A 23150-nucleotide genomic window follows, 5' to 3' on the forward strand; every position below is an offset into this window, starting at 1 on the left:
GGGACTCAGTCTGATCCTAGAAATTTGACTGACTGGCATGGTCAGCCTTCTGAAAAGTGAAGCACCTCTGACACAGGTTCTGCCTGATTGCCCTGCCTCCAGACCCACACTTCTTCAAACTGTGTTTTGTGCTGCTGCTGGTATGAGTGTGGTGATATCAAAATGCAAATCTGGTCCTGCCAATTCTCCTACGTGTATATGTCAGTGGTCCCAGCTCACATACAGAATACACTTACATGGGGCCCCTGGGTGGCTCAGTCGGTTGAGTGTCCAACTTCGGCTCAGTGCATGATCTCAGTTCATGAGTTTGAGCCCCATGTCCAGCTCTCTGCTGTCAGTGCAGAGCCCACATCAGATCCTCTTCTGTCCCTCCCCCCTGGTTGTCTCTCTCCCTCTTTCTAAATAAATAAGTAAACTTACAAAAATAAAAGAATACACTTGCAGCTGCTTAGCATGCCATTCAAGGTCTGTCACCCTCTTTCCCAAGCTTGTCTCCTACTGTTCTCTCTCCCATGCTCATCTCTGTTCCAGCCATAACACATTTCCTCTTTCTAGGGCCTCGAACTCTTACCTCTTCTGGGAATGCCCTTTATCAATTATTTCAGAAAGTATTGATGGAGTCCAGTTACACGCCTGGCACTGTGCTAAGGTAGTGGACAAGAGTGGTGAGAACAATCAGCCTGGTTCTTCCTTCACTGAACTCCTGGCTAGTGGGGAAGGTAGTGAAAGCCTCAAACAATTGTGACAGGGTAAGGAGAGGTGTCTGTGGGAGCACAGAGGAGTCCCCAGCCCTGACTTTGGGACCTAGGGAATAATTTCCAGGGAAAGTGATGACCAAAGTGAGGTTCAAAGGACAAGTAGGGAGTGAGCTTGGCCTTCTTTCCCTTATCACCTGGTGGCTTCCTGTCCCCCCTCCAAGTCTGCCAGACCTCACTTCCTCTGGGCGGGGGCAGTCAGTTCCTGTTTCAAGTGCTAGCTCAGTATATTGTACATTATGTTCTTCTTAGCCAGGGATTGTATTCATTTGCCTCTCTTTCCCGTTTCAGGCTATGAGCTTTTTGAAGGCAGAGTCTACTTCTCATTTATTTTTATATCCCTTTGCAGTGTGCTTGGTGCATAGAGAGTGCCCAAAGGAAGTCTTGTGGAATTTGATTCCTGGACCCTGCTCCTCCTGCCCAGCACCTCTTCTGGCCATGGCTTCACTCCATGCTTTCCGAACCTCTTTCTTTGTCCAACCCTTCCTCAGTTGCTCTACTCCCAGGATCCTCTTCTGATTCTTCTATCACTTTGTCCCTAAACCCCCTCCAGCACCCAGATGGTCCCTTCTCTGGCACCTGTTTGCTTCCATCTTTCAAGGGGCTGTAGGGGCAACCCGTTTCTTCTGCAAAACAGAAAGACAGACAAATAGCACCTGCTAAGAGATGTCTATTGAAGGGATAAGTGCTTTTGATAGCACGTCTCCTCCAAAATCTGATGCCAGGGAAAGGTTGTTTTCTTATGATGGAATAAAACTTTTCCTTTTACTAAGAACATGAGAGCTATACATCCCAGTTGGCTTCCTTATTTACACCAGCTTCCAGGAGGAAATTCAGATTTAGCGTTCAAGTTGGCAACTCTCTTTACATGATGTTTCTGGTAGAATTATTTCCTTCCTTCATCTGGCTGTGTTCTAATTATTTCTGTGAATTAAAAAAGCCTACTTAACTTGAAGTGTTCATTTTACATTTCGATGTCAGAAAACATGTAATTACATTAAGAGAAAAATTTAGAGTAGAACTGTATTTTCATATGGGATTATACCATACCTCCTTTCCCCCAAATTTATTTTAAATTGTGGTTTTACGGCAAGTTACAGAAATCCTTATTTCAAGAAGTATGTTACAATTTTCCATTTTTCCTTCCTTTCTCTCCTTCGCTCTTTTATCTTTCTCAGAAAGCAGGCTGCATTGGTTGAAACACGTCATTTTGTTTGAGCTACACTAGAGATGGTTTGCTCACACCAAAGGAAAGAAAGGGGTGGGAGGGAAGGGGAGGCCATACCTGGGGAGGGAGAGGGACTTACTTCTTTAGCACTGATGGTTCTAGCCGCCCCATCCACAGTATTCTCAAGTAATGAGATTTCCATTTTATTAATGAGGTAAGCAGCCTCACAGTGGTTAAATGACTGTCTCAAGATTTTCTTTCTTTGTTTAGAGAAGTCCAACAAACCCAGTTTATGATCTCATCTTATCATTTCCTACAATCTCCTGTTCCTCCTCTCTTCCTGATTTTAGAGCCAAACAGCTCTGTTATCTGCTTATTCATTCCAGAAGCCCAGGAGTCCTTTGCATTCTTTTCTCTCCATGACTTCAGACAGCTATCCTGCCTCTTCTATACCTTTGCTCTCCTCTTTGCCATCGCCTGTACCGGAGTCTGGGCACAGTGGTTCTGGCTTGAGACTATTTCCATTCACTTTTTGCTAACATCTCTGCTTTCAATTTCTCCTGCTCCTGTCTTTCCCCTACTTGGGTGTTTTGTCATTGTGATATTTCCGAATGGTATATCTGACAACATCCCTCCTCTGACTGCGCTCTCTTGCCCTCAGGTAAAAGTCCCCTGCAAGCTATGTCATGATTTTCATGATTTGTGTCTCACTCCTCTGCAGTAGTCTCTCCCATATGCATCTTACATACCAGTCACACCTAGTGACTTATGGCTTTGTGAACGGTCATGGGTTTTCATGCTTCCATGCCCTGTACACTTTGCTCTGCCTGGAGTATTCGTCTCTTGCATGGGGAACATCTGCTCTCTTTTGAGACCAGACTCAAATATCTATTCTTTTCTTGCTTTACTTAATCCCATTATCAAAAGTGTTGAGCACAAGCTCCTTTCTAGTTCTCTACCTTGTACATATTTATATAGTACTATTTGTCACACTGTGCTGCAATTATTTGTTTTGTATTTGACTAGCTTGATTATACGTTTCTGATCTTACAGATTTCGTTCTTATTTTTGCAAACTCTAGATTTATATATTTTATTCTTGTTATATTCTTAGTGCTTAGCTCTAAGCACTTTTTTTTATTAGGGTATGGATATTTCATTTCCTTCAAGCTAAAGGTTTATATTAATTGTAAAATATCGCATAACTATAACAAAACGGATGAAAGGAAGGTATGTCATTGGAATACCTGCTGAGTTCATTGTAAGAGCAGGTAGTAGGACATGCTTTATTTGAGAATTGGAAGATGGCTTAGGATGGATTTGCAAATAGACTCAAGAAACATTAGTCTGGTACTTTTCCTTTCCAATGACTGTTAGGTTTTTCTACCCTTGTAAGTAGTTGAGTCTGAGGGGGCCAATTAATTATCCTTCCTGCTTTAGGTTCTAAATAAAAAATTAGACAGGAATTAAAATATCAGCAGATTCAAATGCAATGACCAGTTTTATTGCAGGTAAAGCTGAACTGGGGAATGCAGTGTAGACCTGATGATAAAATTGGGCTTCCTACTTTACCCCTCCCTGGCTTTGGCCAATTTATCCATCCAGGCTTGGAAACCTGAGGCTGCAGGGGCTGAGCTGGAGGGGAAGGCTTGCTGTGTGGGAAGCGTTGTCAGTCAAGACACACAAGATGAGCTGTCCAAATATTGACAGCAACCCTGCTTCATATTGTTGCAAAATGAAAAAATGGTGTCATACTCTGGATCTCATCCATCCGCAGAGGAAGGGGGTCTAAGGAGAGTTAGGAGAACGCTCTCTTCATAGTCGAGAAAGGGTTAGTTTCTATTTAATGTACCAAAGCACGAGTGCCAAAAAAGACAGGGGCTGGTTCTTCCCAGCAAGGGTTCTAGGACAGATCAGTCTCTTAAACCTGGAGTCAGGACCTCAGATACCTTGATCCAAAGAATTCCCCTTTCAAGGACAGATCTGGTAACTTCAAAGTAAAAATAGTATGACTCTGTCTACTTTCTTTTACCTAATATTTATCATTTTATCATGATGATGGCTGGATCAATAAGTGTGCCTGACAGGAAGGACAGGTGGGTTAACGTCATTAACGCTTAATGACAAAGGAAGCATCTACTTGACAGTCAGGTGTGAGTGTTCTGATGGGAAGCATAATCGCCTGTGAATTACTATGGATTCTAAAGGACTTTTTTTCCCCTGCAATTTATGGAGGGCTCTGGACCATGTCATCTCAAGTCAGTCTGTAATTGCACATCTTGATGATGGTAAAGAGCAGTGACCTGAAGGCATCTAACACTTCTGCAGCAAGCCCAGAGTGACTTGTGCTGCAACCATGCTTAATTTGCACGCTTGGACCTTTCTGACATCCCTTCCGGCCCTCAGAGTTTATGATCCAGATACACCTCCAGTGGAAACTGACCTCAGAAAAATCCTTTGCTGGGCTCTGACCCATATCTTATTAACTCATAGTTAGGCTTATTTAGTTTTGACTTAATTTATTTCCGGTCCATGGGTTTGCATTCTTTTTCATAGCTAAATGTGCTCCCTCAAAGTATGATGTGTTGAATTTGGCCAGTTCTATACATTATACAATGGTAAGGAAGAAAAAAATAAAAGAGGAAAAGTCCTGGTCAGGAGGCAACAGTGTAACATAAATAGCCATATTTTCACATAGTGGGTCTGATTTTCTCTATCAGTTGAGATGATCTTCTTAGAAATAACATTCCTTATTGATGCTCAGAGTCTACGGTGACATAGCAGTGGTTAAGTCCCCTCAGCCAGTGGGGGACGTGAATCACCTGATTCTGAGGGCTGGGGTGGGGCCAAAGATGCCACATTTCTGACAAGCTCACGAGTGAAGCTTATGACCGAGTAGCAAGCACCTAAGTTACCAAATCAAAACACAGGCTCCCCAACTCATCACAATTAATTTTATTCCACAGCATGTGTAAGGGAATGTTATTCTCAGGAAGATGTTTAGGATTAAAATAATAATTAAAAAAAACCTTGAAAGTACACACATTTATGTATCTCTTCTTTTCATTAAATATATATCTGTTTGGCAAAAAAATGTTAGACTCTTTTGTACAAAAACAAAGCAAAAAAAAAAAAACAAACAAACAACAACCCCAAACCCTTGCAAATTGTCAATACTTGTAATAATTACAGTGATGTAAACTTGGATGTCTGACAGCTTGACCATCCCGTGGAGCCTGTTTGCAGCAGAACCCCCAGCACAAGGTAACACCAAACCTTTAGACAGGGGCCGCCTGCCACAGAGGCATTAGGTTTAGTATATTAGAGATGGGGACGACAACTGATTTCACCATTTGTGCTTTCAGCGAAGGGGCCAGAAAGGTGTGAGGCATGAAGAAGGCAGGTGTGGGCTGGGGCAGAGAGAGGACACCCAAGACTAGCTGGCGAGGAAGGAAGGTAGGTCACAGTCACAGTGCAGATGTGAAGTGGGCATGGGACCTGGGACTGTGTCCGGGAGACCCGGTGCTGGCGAAAGCTAGGACGAGGCTGCTGCTGCTGCTCTTGGGACCAGAGAGGAACAGCACGAGGCAAAGGCCTGGACGGAGGAGGGAAGGGATTTGGAAGCTGATTTCCATTCACATGGAACTGGTGGTGTGAGCGGACTCTAGAGAGAAAGGGAACGAGGAGGTGGTGTTTGGTCTTCTCGAGAAGCTAGGCTGTTTCTTCCAGACGCAAGCACTGGGGCACTCCCTTCCGTCTGGCGGGCAGGTTTGGGGGCAGTCTGGAGCTGCCGGCTTGCACATTCCGGGGAGAGAGGATGTGCCTGCTGGGGGATAGGACGGAAGGGCCCTTTGGATCTCTTATTGGCGGTGGGTTTTGCTCTGCTCCCACCAGTAGACTGTAGCATGGGAAGTGACCTAAAGCAATGGAGTCTAGAAACAGAATCAGGGCAGTGAGCAGGATGCCAGGTAGGGGCAGAAGAACTCTGGGGCTAGAGGCGAGGCCAAAGAAAGTGTTGACCCACAGCTTCTCTTGACCGAGAGAGGGTTCCAAGGCGTGGGTGTGTTTTCATTCTTCTCTCCCATTAGCTAGATTTTCCAGTTATGGAGGGGGTGCTTCTGGGCCCGGCCACTTCAGTTACAGTCATAGACGAAGTCATAGTTGCTGGGCTCCTTGGGGATGGGTGGAGGTGCGTCGGGGATCTGAATGTTTTCCAGGTCGAGGAGGCGGAGCTTGATTTCCATGCTGAGCAGGGTGTCCAAGTCATTCCGGGTCAGCTCACTCATCATGTCTTTCCCCAGCAGCGCATTCAGCCCATCTGTCCAGATACAGTACTGGTGGAAAAGGAGGCGACAAGTGTAACTACTGATGACAATCACAAGTGTGGTAACAATGGTTAACACTGATTATTCAACATGTGCTAGGCTCTGGAGAAGGTGCTTTGCCTAGATCATCATTTCATAGAGTTGACACTTCTGTTATCATCTCTGTTTTGTAGTCAAGGGAACCAAGGCCCTGAGAGGCTGAGTAACTTGGTAGCAGGTAGTGGGATTCGAACCCAGGCAATCTGACTCTAGTGTCTGCATGCTTCCATGCAAATAATGCCTTCTTACATAATAGCAGGAGGATTTCGGATCTGCATGACTTTGCAACATGACGTCTCTAACATCCCACCAGTGAGTCTGATTTTAAGCTTTTGGTACAATATATTCCAACACTACTGCGCTCGGCATTACATTGAGCTTGCTTCTTTCCTGACTACAAGCATGGTTCCTAGTCTAGTGGCTAATCTCTGCCTCTCCTACGTGGTTCCTAACACTCACTATGACAGTCCACACCTGCCCTGGAGCCAAAGGTAGTCCCACCTTCGCATTTCTCAGCAAAAGCGCTGCCCAATGTCTGGTGAACAAAATGGCTAAAATTATTGGGTGATTTTCATGGGAGGTGGGTTGGCTGTCTGTCTCTTCTGCCTGAGTCTTCAGTTTCCAGAGCTTTTCTCCTCCATATCTCTGAAGCCTGGTTCCTGGGGACATGGCTTTTCTGGGAAGGCCCTCCAGAGCACCGAACTAAGAATTTTATTCTTCCTTTCTCATTAAAAGGAACCATGCTCTTTGTTTCTCCAGTTGACTGTGAACTCCTTGAGGGAAGAAACTGTACCTTGTTTATCTGAGGACCTGCTTTGTTCTTGTCAGCTTCCCTCCCAGGGGCTGTAAGTTGGGGACATGGTATTAGAGCCATGATACCTGGTGGAAGGACTAACTTCTGCTGCCAGAATCTGAGAAAACCGCCTGCATTCTGGATGCTGTGTTCTTCTCACCTTTTAGGATATTCTAGTCCTACGGAGGATCTCTGTGATACCAATTGCTCTGCTCCTACTGTCAGACTAGTCTTCCTTCTAGAACATGCTCTAGATTCCCCTTTGTCCTGCCCTCACTCAGTCAAGTGACAATTCCAGACCATACTTAGCTTGTCCTTTGCAGTGTGGTTACCTGGGCTGTGGTGAGGAATATAACATATCTCAACATAAAAGGTACTACAAGACTGCAAGGACTTTACAAACCTTAAGTCACAGTGATATGGAAGTCTCACCATGGTGCCCACCGATGGCACCACTTTCTCAGCTGAGGAGAAGCACCGTGGCTGTATTATGAGGTTGTATGTCTTAGTAGTGCAGCCCTGAACTGTAGAACTTTGCCTTGGCTATGTGAGCTCTGCCAAAGCATTTAACCCATCTAAATACCAGTTGAGCGCTAAGAGATCTCTGGAAGTATTAATGTCCTCAGTAATACCTTAGATAGATTCTGAACTCATCTTAACATCCATTTCCACATAAATAGCTTTGATAAAAATAGATTCTAAGGTCCTACCCTGGAGATCATGAACTTGCATATCTTGGGTAAGTAAATTTTATTCAGAAAAACTTCCAGTGAATTCTGATATACCTCCAGATACTGGTACCACTGAACTCCATGCTCTCTAAGGCCCCTTCCAGCTCGAACGCTGTTTCATTGTAAATCCCTAAGTGCTGGGATTACTGCTTTTTGTACAGCCATGCCAGTCCTGGCTAGCTTCCTAGTACAGATTAATGTAACCCACAGGAATACTTCTGTGGCGCCTTTCTTTTGAGAAGGAGCTGGCACAGAAAATTTTATTAAAAAGTACATCAACCAATAAATAAAAACTCTGTAGTACAGAATCTGAGTTTGAAGTATCAAGATGAACTTACAATGTATTTTGTCTTTTAAAAAACACCATAGCTCTTAGCTTTGCCCATAAAAAGACCTAAAAATAATGATGGACCAAGTAATAGTAAGCACACCTAATGCCCAGATTCTGGTTGCTAAATACCATTTTCTACCAAAAAGGGACCAAGACTCCAAAGAGAGAAAGCAGAAAACATGCAAGAGGAGCCTGGAATATTTTGTCATAGCAAAATGACTGAAAAGTTGTCAAAGACATCTGGGGTCATGTCAATTGGACACAGAAGTCAACCAGAAGGTGCTCCAACTTTCTCTAGATAGGATAATTTGGACATTGATAATGATAATAACTGCAACCTATTAAAACACTGATATGTTTACATCCATTACTTTATAATGATGCTCAAACGCCAAAACACTTCATTGTTCTCATTTGGAAGATAAGGAATTATTTTGAAGACTAATAACAGGAATCAAGTATTTATCCTGCCTATTATATATAAATTGTATTACCTCAAATATGGGGCCAGTTTCCTGCTAATAAATGAGAAGGGAATGATAGAATTGAGATATTAACCTTTTCCAATGTCTAATGGGTCCAAGGATCTAGGCAATAATCATCAATGGCTGCTAACATCTCCGAAATATAGACAACCAAATACAACACCACTGTTGCTTAAAGTTGTGCCTGAATTAGATTAATCCTCTAACTATCACCGAACAGGAAACACAGGAGACAGATAAACATGAGAAGTAACAGTGCAGGTTGCAGTAGGCAGAATAAACTCTCCTTTTAAGGGCAACCATGTCCTAATCCCTGGAGCCTGTGAGGATGTTGGGGTACACAGCAAAGGGGATTAAAATTGCTAATCAGCTGATCTTCAAGTAGAAAGGTTATCTGAGATTGTCCAGGTGGGCCTAATGTAATCACAAGGGTCCTTAAAACATGGAAGAGGGAAACAGAATAGGAGTGAGTGAGAGAGGGAGTTCTGACTACAGAGAAGGAGGAGGTTGGAATGAAGTGCTGTGGAGACTCAACCTCCGTGGACAAATGGAGGCCGTGGCTAAGGAATGCTGATGGCCTCCCAAAGTGGAAAGGGCAAGGAAGCAGATTTTCCCCTAGACCCTCCATAAAGGAATTCAGGCCTGCCGATACTTTGATTTTAGCCCCCAAAGACGTGCATCTTCTGACCTCCAGAATTGTAAGGTAACACATTTATGTTGTTTTAAGCCACTAAATTTGTGGTAATTTTTTGCAACAGTGACCACAGCAAACTAATACACATACTTATAATAAAGCAAAATCTAGACTCTCAGCAAGGTTACCAGACAGATGACTTGTTTTTTTCAATGAATAAATTACAAAGGAAAAAAAAAAAAAAGCAAAAGCAGATGCTCATAAGACAGGGAGATAGAGAGAAAGAGAGGAACCTACAGATTCAAAGAAACTGAAGAAACAAGTTAATCAATTTCTGTGCATGGACCTTATTTGGATTCTGATCGGAACAAAGTATAAAAGAAACACACACACACTCACACACACACATACACACACGAGGCAAGTGGAGAAATCTGAAAACCGACTACAGATGGTAGTATCAAAATGTCTAAAAAAGTCAGGTGTAATAGTGGTATTGTAGTTAGGTTCCCAAATGGATGCTATTTTCAGAGATGCACACAGGAATATTTGCAAATAAACACTATAATTGGATTTACTTTGATAGGACTCTGGAGGGGCCAATTGGGTGTGGGTGGAGGTACAGGGGAGACCAGATTGGCCCCGAGTTGATTAACTGCTGACACTTGGTGACAGGCAGTGGCAGGAAGCTGAGTTCAGGTCCTGCTCTCCGCCTTCCTGGCTACACAATGCAGGGGCCAGGGAGACGGGGTTTCTGGAGCAAGGGTCCTGTGGTTTAAATTCCGGCTCTGTTATGTACTACTTGTTTGACTCTGGACAACTTTCTTAACCTCTTTGTGACTCATTTCCCTCCTTTATCGAATGGGCATAATCACAGTTTGTTTCTTTCAGAGGTATGTGAAGATTAAGTGAGGGGAAGTACAGAGGATGCCTGGCACAGGGCAATCCACACTGGTTGTAAGTACTACAATCTTTACTAATGCTGAGGTATTCGATTTTGGGAGGCCACTCTCCTTATGTGGTAAATGAAGATACCTGTAATAGAATGTTCTGTTTTATTGACCGAGGATGCAAATAAAATGAGGTAATACATATGAAAGAGATTTGAAGACAGCAAAAGTATTCACAAGTGTATGGCATTTTTCTCCTCACTATGTCAATAAAATGTGGCAGTTACAAATAAAATTTGGCAGTCTCAGAACATTTATCCTTATCTGGAATTAATGCAAGCTGGAGAAAACAGCCTTGCAGAGATTTAAATAACATCCACATTTCTACATTTTAAAGCAGTTTTCTATACTACTATGTATAAGCTGTATATGTCTTAAATATGGTGGCCTGTGAATAACCACAATTTTGTTTAAAAAGAGAAATGGTAGGACACAGTATCTATTTTCAGAAAGATGAAGACAAAGTCATACCCTTTTGCAAACTAAATGTCAAGTAACACAGAATTACATTTAAGCACCATTCTAAATGCAGGATTTGCATCTAATCTTTCCTCTCTCTTTGGGATGTACAATTTTATGCAAAAGCTTTAAACCAGTGAAAACTAGATACTGAATAACTTCTAAATGAGCAGAGTCTCCTAGGGGAGATGGGAAACAAAAGTCAGGTTCCATTAAAATGTTCCCTTCCTTTCTAAAAGCTGTTTATGCAACCGCATGTAAAACAAAAATTTGAATGGTATCATCTAAAAATAAGAGTTTCAAACATAATATTGGGCTCTGGTTTACAAGAGAACAAGTTAAATCAACCATAGCTGCTATTTCACCTTACAAATACATTTTCCTAGATCTATGCTAAATATTTTAAATATAGCTGACAGCGTGCTTCAAGAAGAGAAACAAATTATACATATAACAAGATGTCAAAAAGGAATAAAATCATCTCAAAAATAAAATTCCAACAGCAGAGACAGCCCAAAACTCTTAAAATAACTTAAAGAAACATGGTAGAAAACCTACTTCATCAAATGTTTTAAAGAAGAGAGACACGTTTATCTTGGGAAGATCCTGACTAAAAATTAAATACTCAGTGAAAACCAGCACTTGACCAGGGCTGATTCTTCTTCAAATCGACAATTATGTCCTTGCTGAGTATGAAGCATTTGTACATTCTTTGTCTTTACCATGAACTACTGGTCGAGCTAGTAAGAGGTTGAATTGGTTATAATGGGCAGTTTTTAAAGAAGTTTCCATTCTATTCCAAATCAACAAGATGTTCCTTTGTTCATGATTTTTCTCAGGCAGGCTTTTTTTTTTTAAATGAAATTTATTTCCAATATTTCTCTCTTGCTTGCTCTTCTAGAGAAAATGTGACACTCTCTCACAAATTAACCCCACTGAGACCCTTACCTCGTGTTTGTCAGGAGCTATGAAGTTCAGCTGGCAGTTTGAGTCATACAAGATCGAGAAAGCAAGTTCAAGCACCTCCTGCAAGGGATGAGAGAAAGTACCACGTTAAGAATGGATACATTCGTTCCACAGTTACAAATGGTTGCGGACTGACAAGAGGGGCTTGTCAGTGAGGCTGATGGGGGGAAGGAGCATCCTTTTTTCCCAAGGTTCACAACACTTTCCTTCTATTCAGGGGAAGTCTGCATGAACCATCTCGTTTAATTCTCAAGATAATCCTTGCACAAGTGTGATCATTTCTCTTTTATGGCAGGGGCTTGGAGAAGTTAAATGACTGTCCAAAGCCATATAGCCCCAAAGCCATGCCACTCTCCTTTCTTCAGCATCTCCTTTCCAGGTCCAGGGAGGCCTTGAGAAATAGTAAACTCTTCCCTAACCAGCAGATTAAGGGCTGCTCTATCGTTGATTACCCCAAATACACAGATGTCCATGTGGGTCTGAGCTTCCTAAAACATGAAAGCTACATGGGAGCCCATGAGGCTTGTGGGTGAACTCATTATCTTTAGGCCCTTTGTTCCTTAAGCTACTAGAGCAAAGGCCACACGAAACTTAAATTTTATCCAAAGAGGCTGCAGAGTATAAAGGAGAAGCAAGGGCCCAGTGTCAGAATGCCCGGGTTCCTTCATTGGTGAGTGCCTGTTGAGTGCAGGCTATGAGTCAGAACAAAGGGCCAAGGACTAAACACCACTGCCATTTCATTGTAGCTGTATGACCTTGGCCGAGACACTGTCATGTCTAATATGTATGTATGTCTTAAGAATTTAATTCTATGTGCTGTACAGTATTGGGCACAATGATTATTCTACTAGTTTGAGCAGTCAGCAGGATACAATCTTTGCAAGATGATAGTCATGGCACATCTCAACACCCTACCAGCTCCTAATCTGGAGAAGGGCCAAGTGTATCCACATTGGTGCTCTACATTGTTATAACACACAGATATCGCATAATTTCTCAGGAGGACATATCTTTCCACATTACTCTCTGCCTAACATCTATCAGAGGATTTGCCTTTGGCCACTCATGCACAGCGAGAATGCCCCAGAAAGAAGATGGACCTCATCTGTCTAGATGAGGTCAACACCACCAGATTTCAGAATTTCAAATGGGTTAAAGAGTTCTTGTCAAGTGACTTCTGAAGGCTTAGCATTAGCTGGATGCCTCTCCTGACAAAGTCAACCATCCGGCTATTTGGGCTCTTGTGAGGTTTGTCTGTATCTGACTCATGAAGAAGGAACAGCTCTTGTTCTGAGCCCAGACCTACCAGTATCTCACACTTTTTCGGCCTCTTCACCCTGCCTGAAGTAGGAGCAAGTGAAGGAAAGAATGCCAAGTCAAGAATGGGAGCTTCTGTAAAACTACCCCATCCCCATTTTCCTTTCTTCTCTCTCAGGCCCCCATTCAGGTCTGCCCAGTGAAGGTCAATAATATTAAAATGAAACAAAAAAGAGCTCACCAAACGAAACAAAAATATTTTTTCCACTAAGTTTGGCATCTCCCTTGGGTCTTTTAGTTTGTCATGAGCCCTACTAGTGATATCATAAATTGGTGTTATCTTTTTAAAAAAACCATTCAGGCAATCCTTATCAAGAACTGGGGATCTCATTCCTGGGATTATTCCTAAAATTCTGAAAACCAAGCAAAAACTGTATACATTATTACCTATAATAATATGAGAACCAAATAAATGTCCTCCCCACTTTGGGTAAACAAGTTAAGACACCACAAATGAGCAGAGAAGTATATTCAGCCAGCCATTCAGTATGATAATTATGAAGAACTGATCTGATGTGACAAAAATCAAGAAAAATGAATGTTATTTACATGCTGATCACAATAATGAACAATGTCTACCTGTGAACAGAGACTGGAGGCAAATTATGTGAAATGAAAATCATGTTAAGATGCTGGGATTATTTTCTCTTTCAAAAAAGCTTAAAACTTTTTTTTCAATAAAATATAAGCTCTGATCTCATATATTCATGAAAAAATTGTTCTTAGATTAGGAACATTGATATAAATGATTTTTTACAAATTTTAGTAACATTCAGGAAAACCCTCTGACTCATGCTTGAGCGATTGGATAGAAAGGGGAGGATAGGCTTTGCTTGTGAACGACCAGTCAGTATATGGCAGCCTGGCAGCCGCCCTAGGTGAGCTTCAGAGGTCACTGGAAAAAGGTGAAATTCACAAACAGATTTCTGGGCGGATGCTAGACAACCGGTCCTCTGCTGAGGGCAGTTACGTGAATCATCCCCTTGCAAACGACAGCCAGTGTGAACACCACCAGGGCCCAGAAGCAGCCGCTTGACTAGGTGCTAAAGTCACTTGAGGCCAGAGTGTCAGTGTGGTTGTCCTTGTGACACCGTCTGTTCTGCAGAGGCACAGAGAAGGAAGAGAAAGGAGGGGGCCTGCAAACTTCAGGCTCTGCCCTCCTAAGGCATAAACCAGTGAGGATGTGAGTGAATGAACGGAGCTGTCATGACCTAGATTCCTGATAAACACAGGCAGGAAATGGGAAATTCGTGACGATGTCAATCCCCACTTTCATTTCACTAAAGCTGCCTAGGAGGGGTGGGAGGAATTAATTCTCGGAACCACATGACTGCATTAAAGGCTGCTATCGCCTGTAATGAGTTTTATTGACGTCTCTGGCTTGTTGTCATTGAGTCGTTGGTGGAGGTCAGCTCTTCAGCACTTCAAGCACAGAGGCTACAGAGCTGGGAGCGATGCCACCTCTCGGACTAACACTCCAGAAGCTGCCACCTGTCCAAACTGTCTGCGAGGAAAGAGGTGCCAGGAGATGGTAGAGTCGTGGTCATGGGTCTGGGGAACGTCCCCTGAGTCCCACGCTCCATGGCACTCAGACATCTGATGCTCTGGGGCTTTGCTATCCACAACCTAAGGTCTTTTATGCCCTCTGGATTTAATTCAGTGAAAAACAATGTTCAGGAGCTCCTTATTTTCATCTTCTATTCCATTAATTCACATCTCTCAGCATGTGAAGGAAGTCCTGGGATGGGAGAATTCTGGGGACATGGGAGGCAGGAGAAACTGAAGATTCCCCCCCAACCCATGCCCTGGGGCCTCTGACCCCATCCTCAACTCCTGGGCCCTAAGACCAGTGATAAGACATGCTAGGTCAGGGGAGCTCAGAGAAATTCTGGGCATGGATGGCACCTTGTTTTAAGGATTGCCATTTTCCAGGGGTCAAATGATGGACGGACTGAACACAAGAGTAGAGTTTGATACAACATATTTTCAGTATCCAGTGTTGGCTGCCATTCCTTTTATTGTTTTGGGGTGACACGCCTTATTTGGCGATCTTTCCCAGCATTCACTTGAACTGTGTTGGTTCTCCACCATGTATCCAGGTCGTCTTGAGGGCAAAGCATTTTGATTAAAGACATAGGGTACAACTTGGCGTGTGTGTGTGTGCTAAAATTGGCCATAGGCATAGCAGTAGATTTCATAGCTGTAACACACTGCTGCTCATCTATATCTCTATGAGTTTGAGTTTCTATTTTAGAAGGCAAAAATTACTCATTCATGTAGTACATAATAATAGAGGATACTGCCTTCTTCAGGCAGCTGTAACTTTCTGGCCCCAATCTATCTTAGCATTATCAGCCAATAGTTCTCCCACCCATTTTCTTCTGTCTCTATCAATCCTATACTATAAATTCAATGTCTCTCAATCAGAGGATATTCTTTCATATATTGGAAAGCCCCTGTGCCTTTTCACATACTCTCTCCTCCTCCTAGAAAGTCTTCCTCTTGCTTCTACCCCTGAACAATTCCTTTTCAAAACTCAGCTCAGATACCATTTCCTCCGGGAGCCTTTTTCAAGTCTCCCAGACTCTCCCTGTATTTAAAGGTTCTGGGGCACAGACAATATTGGATTATAATTGCATGTTGGCACATAAATTTTATATCTACTAGACACCCAAGGCCAGGGGCCAGGTTGTGCTTATCTTTCAATTCCTAGCTTCTGGCACTGGCATGGTACAAGGAAGATACTCGATGTCATATGAGTATGAATGATGAATAAAGTAAATCTCAGTAAAGGGCTTTTGGGTTAATACCAGGGTTTTCAAGCTGATGCTAGAACATTAGCTTCTAGTATAATCTGCTTCTTATTTCAGGTTCATGAATCACATTGGAAAAATAAAAGCTGGATTCTAGGACATGGTGAGAGGGAAGCTTCTGCTATGTCAAGGATAGTCCTATCCATATCAGTGATATCTGGTCAGATCTTCCTTCTGGGGACTATGTTCACTATTTACGCTCAGAGCTCATCTTGACTGGCATCCAATGCTGACTGAGTGAATGACTCTAGGAACAAGTGCCTGTGCCTTCAGGGAAAGGTTTGGTTCCTTTCCCTTTCCTATTCCCAGGACCTTAGACAGTGCCTGACATATCAGATGTTGAATGAGTGAGAAGTCCTGTCAGTTACCAATATATTGCTATTAATGAAGTGTCTCCCTTATGGACCCTAATTCTCAGTTTGTCTTGCTCAGCGATTAAACTAACCAAAAGACCCATGGCATGAAATGTCAGAACCTACCCTCTAGTTGGAAGAACTGTCTGAAGAGCCAGCAACACACCTTAGTTATTTCCTCTACCATGTACTGACAGATCTCTTGTGGACACATTTTGGTCAGGTCTCCTTTTAAGCTGCAGGTCTCCCCTTTTCTACCAGAAGTTCCAGAGGTAAGGAGCAACAGCCCTGTGGAGTACTAGGAGAAGGGGTGTGGGTGTGTGGGATTGAGGAAGGCAATTCTCAGAACCCACGGTTTCCTCTTTGCCTTTTGATGTTTTGCCTGATGAACTGGGTGTATGAACACTATAGATGTTGCAAGACAAACAATTTTCATGTGTATGCAATGAAAGAGCCAGGCTGGCAGACATACTGCCTGTCTCAGCCCTCAAAGTAGCCTGGAAGAGCTGGTGGTGACCAGAACATCTAGACCAATGAATACCAGGAAATAGCCTCTACTGGCTATTTATCTATGTGTTTATAGCACTGGGCCCCATTTATCCATCCATCCATCCATCCATCCATCCATCCATTCAATTTTCCATGAGTTCCATGACAAAAAACCAAAAACCAAAACCCAAAATAGATTGGAAAACGCCATTTACTCAGTTTGTTTTGTTGATCTCCTCTAAGGGGAGAGGAGTCTGACACAGGAAGGCCACATCACCCACACATATCATACGCTCAAATGAGATCATCATCCCCACACCTGTTTTGATATTGGTAACTTGTGTCTTTTCTCATTTTTTCTTGGTTAGTCAGGCTGGAAGTTTATAAATTTTATTAATCTCTTCTAAAAACCAAGTTTTGCCTTTGTTGATTTTCTCTACTGTTTTCAGTTTCATTGATTTCTACTCTAATATTAATTATTTCTTTTCTTCTGTTTGCTTTAGGCTTATATTGCTTTTCTCCAGTTTCCTAAGGTAGAAAATTTATTGATTTTAAATCTTACTTCTTTTCTAATATATATGCATTTAATGTTATAATTTTCCCTCTAAGCACTGCTTTTGCCCCATCCCACACATTTTGATAAGTTATATTTTATTTCTATTTAGTTTATTTTGTAATTTCCCTTGAGATTTCTTTGAAGTATGGGTTATTTAGAAGTGTGTTCTTAAACTTCCAAATATTTGGGGAGATTTTCCAGCTATCTTTCTGTTACTGATTTCTAGCTTAATTCTACTCTGGTCTGAGAACATACTCTGTATGATTGTTATTCTTTTAAATTTGTTAGGATATATTTTATGGCCCAGAATCTGGTCTATCTTGGTGAAATGTCTCTTGTGAGCTAGAGAAGAATGTGTAGTCTGCTGTTGTCAGATGGATTTTCTACTAATGTTAATTAGATCAAGTTGACTGATGGTGCTCTTCTGGTCATCAATATCTTTACTGATTTTCTGTCTGCTTCATCTATCAGTTACTGACAGAGGGGTGTTGAAATCCCCATATAATCATGGATTTGTGAATTTCTCCTTTCAGTTCCTTGTCTTTGGTTTTCTGAAGTTGGCATATTCCATGCCCAAGTGGTTTTTGTTTTTGTTTTTGAGTAGTTATCCTGCTTAGTGTCCTCTAAACTTCCTGGATTTGTGATTTTATGTCTGTCATTAATTTTGGATTGCATTAGCCATTCTTTCAATATTTCTTTTGCTCCATTCTTTTTCTTCTGGTATTCTAATTACACATATGTTATACCTTTTGCAATTGTCCCTCAGTTCTTTGGGGTTCTAATGTTTTCATTTTTTTCCTCTTTACGTTTCAGGTTAGAAGTTTCTGTTGACTCATCTTTAAGCCACTAATAGTTTCCTTGGTCATGTCAAGTCTATTGATAAACCTATTAGAAGCATTCTTCACTTCTGTTACAGTGTTTTTACTGATAGTCTTTCCTTTTGATTCATTTCTAGAGTTTCCGTCTCTTTGCTTAAATTACCCATCAGTTTTTTCAGGTTGTCTACTTTTTCCATTAGAGCCTATGGCACTTATAACCTAGTCATTTTAATTTTTTTAATGTTTATTTAATTTTGAGAGAGGGAGATACAGAGCATGTGTGGGGGAGGGACAGAGAGAGAGAGAGACAGAGAGAGAGGGAGACACACTCTGAACTAGGCTCCAGGCTCTGAGCTGTCAGCCTGACATGGAGCTCAAACTCACGAACCATGAGATCATGACCTGAGCTGAAGTTAGACGCTTAACCAACTAAGCCACCCAGGCTCCCCCAACCTAGTTATTTTAAAATTCTGTCTGATAATTCCAGCATCTGTGTTATAATGGAGTCTGGTTCTGATGATGATTGCTTTGTTTCTTCGGGCTGTTTTTTTTTTTTTTTTTTTTTTGTGGCATTCCTATAATTTTTTGGTTGAGATCTAGACATGTTGTGTCAGGTAATAGGAAGTAAGATACATAGACCTTTAGAGTGATGATTTATGTTGATCTGGCAAGGAATTGAAATATGTTTAACATTTGCTATAGATAAGTGCCACATTCAAATTCCTGTAATGTCCCTGTTTTTGTCTCCCCTACTGACTTGGGGTTCCCTAAGTACTCCTCCTCAGAGAGAGTTTATGCCTTGAAGATCTTTCAGCCCTGATCCAACATTATTATCTTGGAGTCTTATTAGTGTGGTGGTAGGACATGGGTGAGGGACAGTTTTCTATAATTTCCCACTTAAGTTCTCATCTTTTAGGGGCTCTATATCTTGTGGTCGTCACCTTCTCAAGTTGCATAGCCTTCCCTTTCCCCTCATACCCCTCCCCTTTTTCTTGGCTGCAGAGTTTCCTATCAATTTCCTTGAGGCTCTGACTGCTGTTGACTGTTTCTCCCCTACCCCCAACTCCACAGTTGAGGCAGAAAGGCTAAAATGGGGTAAAATGGGAGAAACTGTCTTCACCTAGATAGGAAAAAGGGCTTTGTTATGAAGAAGGCTCTGGCATATTTTACGATTACTCTTCCCTTTCCCCTACCAGAGACATGAGGAGTGGTCCTTCTCAGTTCTTCCCTGCAAGAATCTCTAGGGTTCCTGGAGGTAAAGCTCATGAAAGTATGACCCCCAGAAGACTGAAACCCCAAGTTCCTCCCTCTCACACTAGCCCTCACTCAGCCTAAAGCAATTAATCAGAATTGTCACTTAACTGATCCTACAATTTATAGCACTGGTGCATTTTGCTCCTGGTGAGCACATCTGGCTGTGATTCTTTGGATACACTGGACTCTCCAGATTCTGGGGGTGGGGGGTGGTTTGCCCTGCAACCTCAGTTCTCTGGTAGGTCCAAGAAAATTGTGGATTTTCACTTTATTCGATTTCTTCTTACTATAAGGATAGGGGTGAAAATTCCCAAGCACTTTATATGTTGGGACTGAAACCAATCTCTCCACACATATTTTACAGAATTCTCTCTATCCCTACTCAGAGTCCATGAGTCCTGGCAATCTGTTTTGCCAGCAACTACACCCCTCCTGGTCTTCTCTGGGTTATAAACTCTTGTTGCTGTCAATTTCCCCTCATTGTTTCCTGCTCAGCGGCAAGTGTTATATAACCATGGGACCAAGTGGAGCCAGTGCTCCCTGAGACTGTGTTCTGCATCTCAGTGGGTAAAGGAGGCAGACCGTGAAGGCTGGTATAGTTAGTTTGCTGGTAAAGTTAAGGATGCTCCTCTGAAATCTGATGAGAAGTACAACCCCTGTTTCCCAATATCATGAAGAAGAGAGAAATGCAGTGTAACGGATGACCCACAGACTCTTAGGCATATGCCCTCGTGTCATTACGCTTGTCAGTCAAGTGAATTGCGTGATGGTGTTGTGACAGGCTTGACAAAGAAGGAATTCACATAGAGTTGAGGTGAGTAATACTTATGTAACTTAAAAAACAATGATCTTGCCATCGGCCTTCTTAGTTGTATCTGCTCCCCTTTATCTTCCTATATAGTACTTTCACAGCACTTTTGTTTTTCCTTAACCATAGACAGGGTCATCCTATGCAGACCTGGATTCCCCTTTGTCTTACAAAATTTGAAATTACAAAGCAGAGATTGTTCACTTTAACGCTGATTGAGAAGGAGATGTGTATAAGCTTTACATTCCTCTTAGATACAGACATGGACGATGAAGGAGAAACCTATCAATCTGGGTGGTATTTTTGGTGCCAAGGTGGCTGGAGCACCCAGATCAATCTGAATAATTTTGTTCATGGATGGGTACTATGTATTACAAGATGCTGAGAGGGAGAAACAAATAATTGGCTCCCTGATGGCCCTTCCAAGGGCAAATACTTCCAAACTGAGGGCAAAGGAAATTCTTCCATCTTTTCAGATAATGCCTCCTCCCCACTCCCTCTAGTATGGAACATGGTCTGTTATGATGATCAGTTGGTTGGTAAACTAGGAGGGGAGGGTGAAAAATATTGTGACATGAAGGAGATTTAAGCAGTATTCACCTTTGGGGAAGTTTTCTCCTTTAAGATGGGTTTCAGTTATTTCACAGTACTTTCCATGATGGTGAAGGCTATCAGGCCCTTAAGTTTTCTAAAACATTTTGAATCATCTCGTCTCTGCCTTTCCCAGGCTTCATAGAGACTCCAGAGAAGATACTAAGAAGGTAAGGACAGCAGAAGAAAATGAAAGAGGTTGGGGAGGAAGTCAGGGAAGGGAGAACATGAACATAAAGGAGAAGTTAGGAGAGGCCCTGAGAATGGATGGGGATGAGTGGAGAAGGCTTGAGAGAGGGCTGGGTGACAACAATAAGGGACAATTCCTGCAGTTGGAAGGGGACAGGAAGTGAGAAAATGGAAGAGGTGGTGGGGATTCGAAGTGATGAGGTTCTTTGAAAAATTAAAAATAGAACTACCCTACAACCCAGCAATTGCACTACTAAGTATTTATTTATTTATTAAAAAAATTTTTTTTTGATGCTTATTTATTTTTGAGAGAGATACAGACAGAATGCGAGTGGGTTGGGGCAGAGAGAGAGGGAGGCACAGAATCTGAAGCAGGCTGCAGGCTCTGAGCTTTCAGCATAGAGCCTGACGCAGGGCTTAAACTCACGAGCTGTGAGATCACAACCTGAGCCGAAGTCGGATGCTCAACCGACTGTGCCACCCAGGCGCCCTAGTCAGTAATTATTTAAAGGATACATGAGTGCTGATTCGAAGGGGCATATGCACCCCAACGTTTATAGCAGCACTATCAACAATAGCCAAATTATGGAAAGAGCCCAAATGTCCATCAACTAATGAATAGATAAAGAAAATGTGGTACACACACACACACACACACACACACACACACACAGGAATATTACTTGGCGATGAAAAAGAATAAAACCTTGCCATTTGTAACATGGATGTGTATTATGCTAACTAGAGTGTAGCATACTAAGTGAAGTCAGTCAGAGAAAGACAAATATCAAATGATTTTACTCATATGTGAAATTTAAGAAACAAAATAGATGAACATAGGGAAAGGGCAGAAAAAATAATATAAAAACAGAGAGGAAGGCAAATCATAAGATTCTTAAATACAGAGCACAAACTGAGGGTGGCTGGAGGGGTGTTGGGTGGGGGGGTGAACCAAATGGGTGATGGGCAATAAGGAGGGTACTTGTTGGGATGAGCACTGGGTGTTATACATAAGTGATGAATCACTAAATTCTATTCCTGAAATCATTATTACACCATATGTGAACTAACTTGGATTCAAATAAAAAAAAAAGAACATGACGAAAAAAAGAAAGTGATCAGTGAAATCATAAGGCTGAGAGATGTAAAAGCATTAGGAAAGGACAAAGGAGGGCGGAATAAGTGATGTGCAATAGCACACGCACGTGCACACACACACGCACACACGCATTGCTACTAAAGCAGGGCTGGGCCCACCACAGTTGCTGACTGCATGGTGTGGATAGAACTATTTGCAATAATTTCGGAATCATACCTTGTTTTGTTTAAGGGCACCTTTCTCTTTCATATGAGGGCAGTCCTTCCCCGTCACCACCGCTTTGATATCTGCCACCGGCACTGCAATTCATAAGAGAAAATGAAAGTAACTACACCATGTGAAAGCTGAGATGTCAATAAAGAGTCAGGAGTGAGCACTGAGTCGGCGGGCACAGTTGTCATTCTGAGAAACTACGCAGAAAGAGGAAATAAAAAAAGAGGCAAAAAGAGAAAGAGGAGTCAGGCAGGGTCCCAGGGACAGAAAGGAAAATAGTCTGCTAAAAAGCATCCCTGGGGAGAAAAGTCTATGTTCACGACCAGAATTTGTGAAACAAATACCCATTTGTGAAACAAATACCTAAGAAAAGCTATCATAGTCATGTAAAAGTGATGGTACTAGAATCAGTAGTAATAATAATGATAATAATACCAGTGGTGCTAATCCTGATATTAGGCAAGACCCCTTTTGCTAGGAACAATGCCGAGTGCTTTGCTTCTGAGAAGCTATTAGCTTCTGAGTTTTGGATAATGAGGAGAAGCAACCTTACCACAAAAAATTGATCTGAATCTGAAGAGTCACTCTCCAAATCCTCACTCTCTACCACCTTGTTAATTCTCACAACTCTGGGAGACAGATTTTTTTAATCTCTGTTTTACAGACAACGAAAGTAAACTCAATTAAATAAAGGGAACATTCCTTTCTGATAGGGAGATGGTAGCCGGTATTTATCTTGGAGAATAATGCAGTTAGATAAAATGATGTTATCTCATGTCTTACTCAGGACTCGGAGGAAGATAAAAGACAGGTTTGTGCATTTCAAACTTTTGTCAAGATCACCTGAGAGAGGGAAGGCAGTAGGATGGTTTGGAACCATAGCTTAAAAAACTGTGAAGTCACCTGTCCCTCTCCAATCCCTAATCTTGTAGTCCCACAAGGGACTGTGAATCTAGAGGCCCACTTAGGATCTGCAGAAACTTCAAGTAACCAATGCCTTAGACTCCCTTAATGG

General features: G+C 42.1%; 1 protein-coding gene across 7 annotated transcripts in view; it reads right to left on the reverse strand.

Annotated features, from left to right (window-relative positions):
- Nucleotides 1-2069: 2069 nt before the first annotated feature.
- The window catches only part of ELMO1 (engulfment and cell motility 1), a 533507-nt gene continuing 512426 nt past the window's right edge, over nucleotides 2070-23150 (reverse strand). For 6 of the 7 annotated variants that reach the window (XM_049642948.1, XM_049642946.1, XM_049642949.1 and 3 more), the window contains exons 20-22: nucleotides 22139-22221; nucleotides 11618-11695; nucleotides 2076-6256 (exon numbers count right to left, since the gene is read on the reverse strand). In XM_049642948.1, the coding sequence (XP_049498905.1) occupies nucleotides 6056-6256; nucleotides 11618-11695; nucleotides 22139-22221 (362 nt within the window). In that variant the 3' untranslated portion in view covers nucleotides 2076-6055. Of the gene's footprint in view, nucleotides 6257-11617; nucleotides 11696-22138; nucleotides 22222-23150 lie in introns of all 7 variants that reach the window. The other variant, XM_049642952.1, reaches the window with a different exon arrangement.

Source organism: Panthera uncia, chromosome A2 (assembly GCF_023721935.1).
Source record: "Panthera uncia isolate 11264 chromosome A2, Puncia_PCG_1.0, whole genome shotgun sequence".
Taxonomy (NCBI): domain Eukaryota; kingdom Metazoa; phylum Chordata; class Mammalia; order Carnivora; family Felidae; genus Panthera; species Panthera uncia.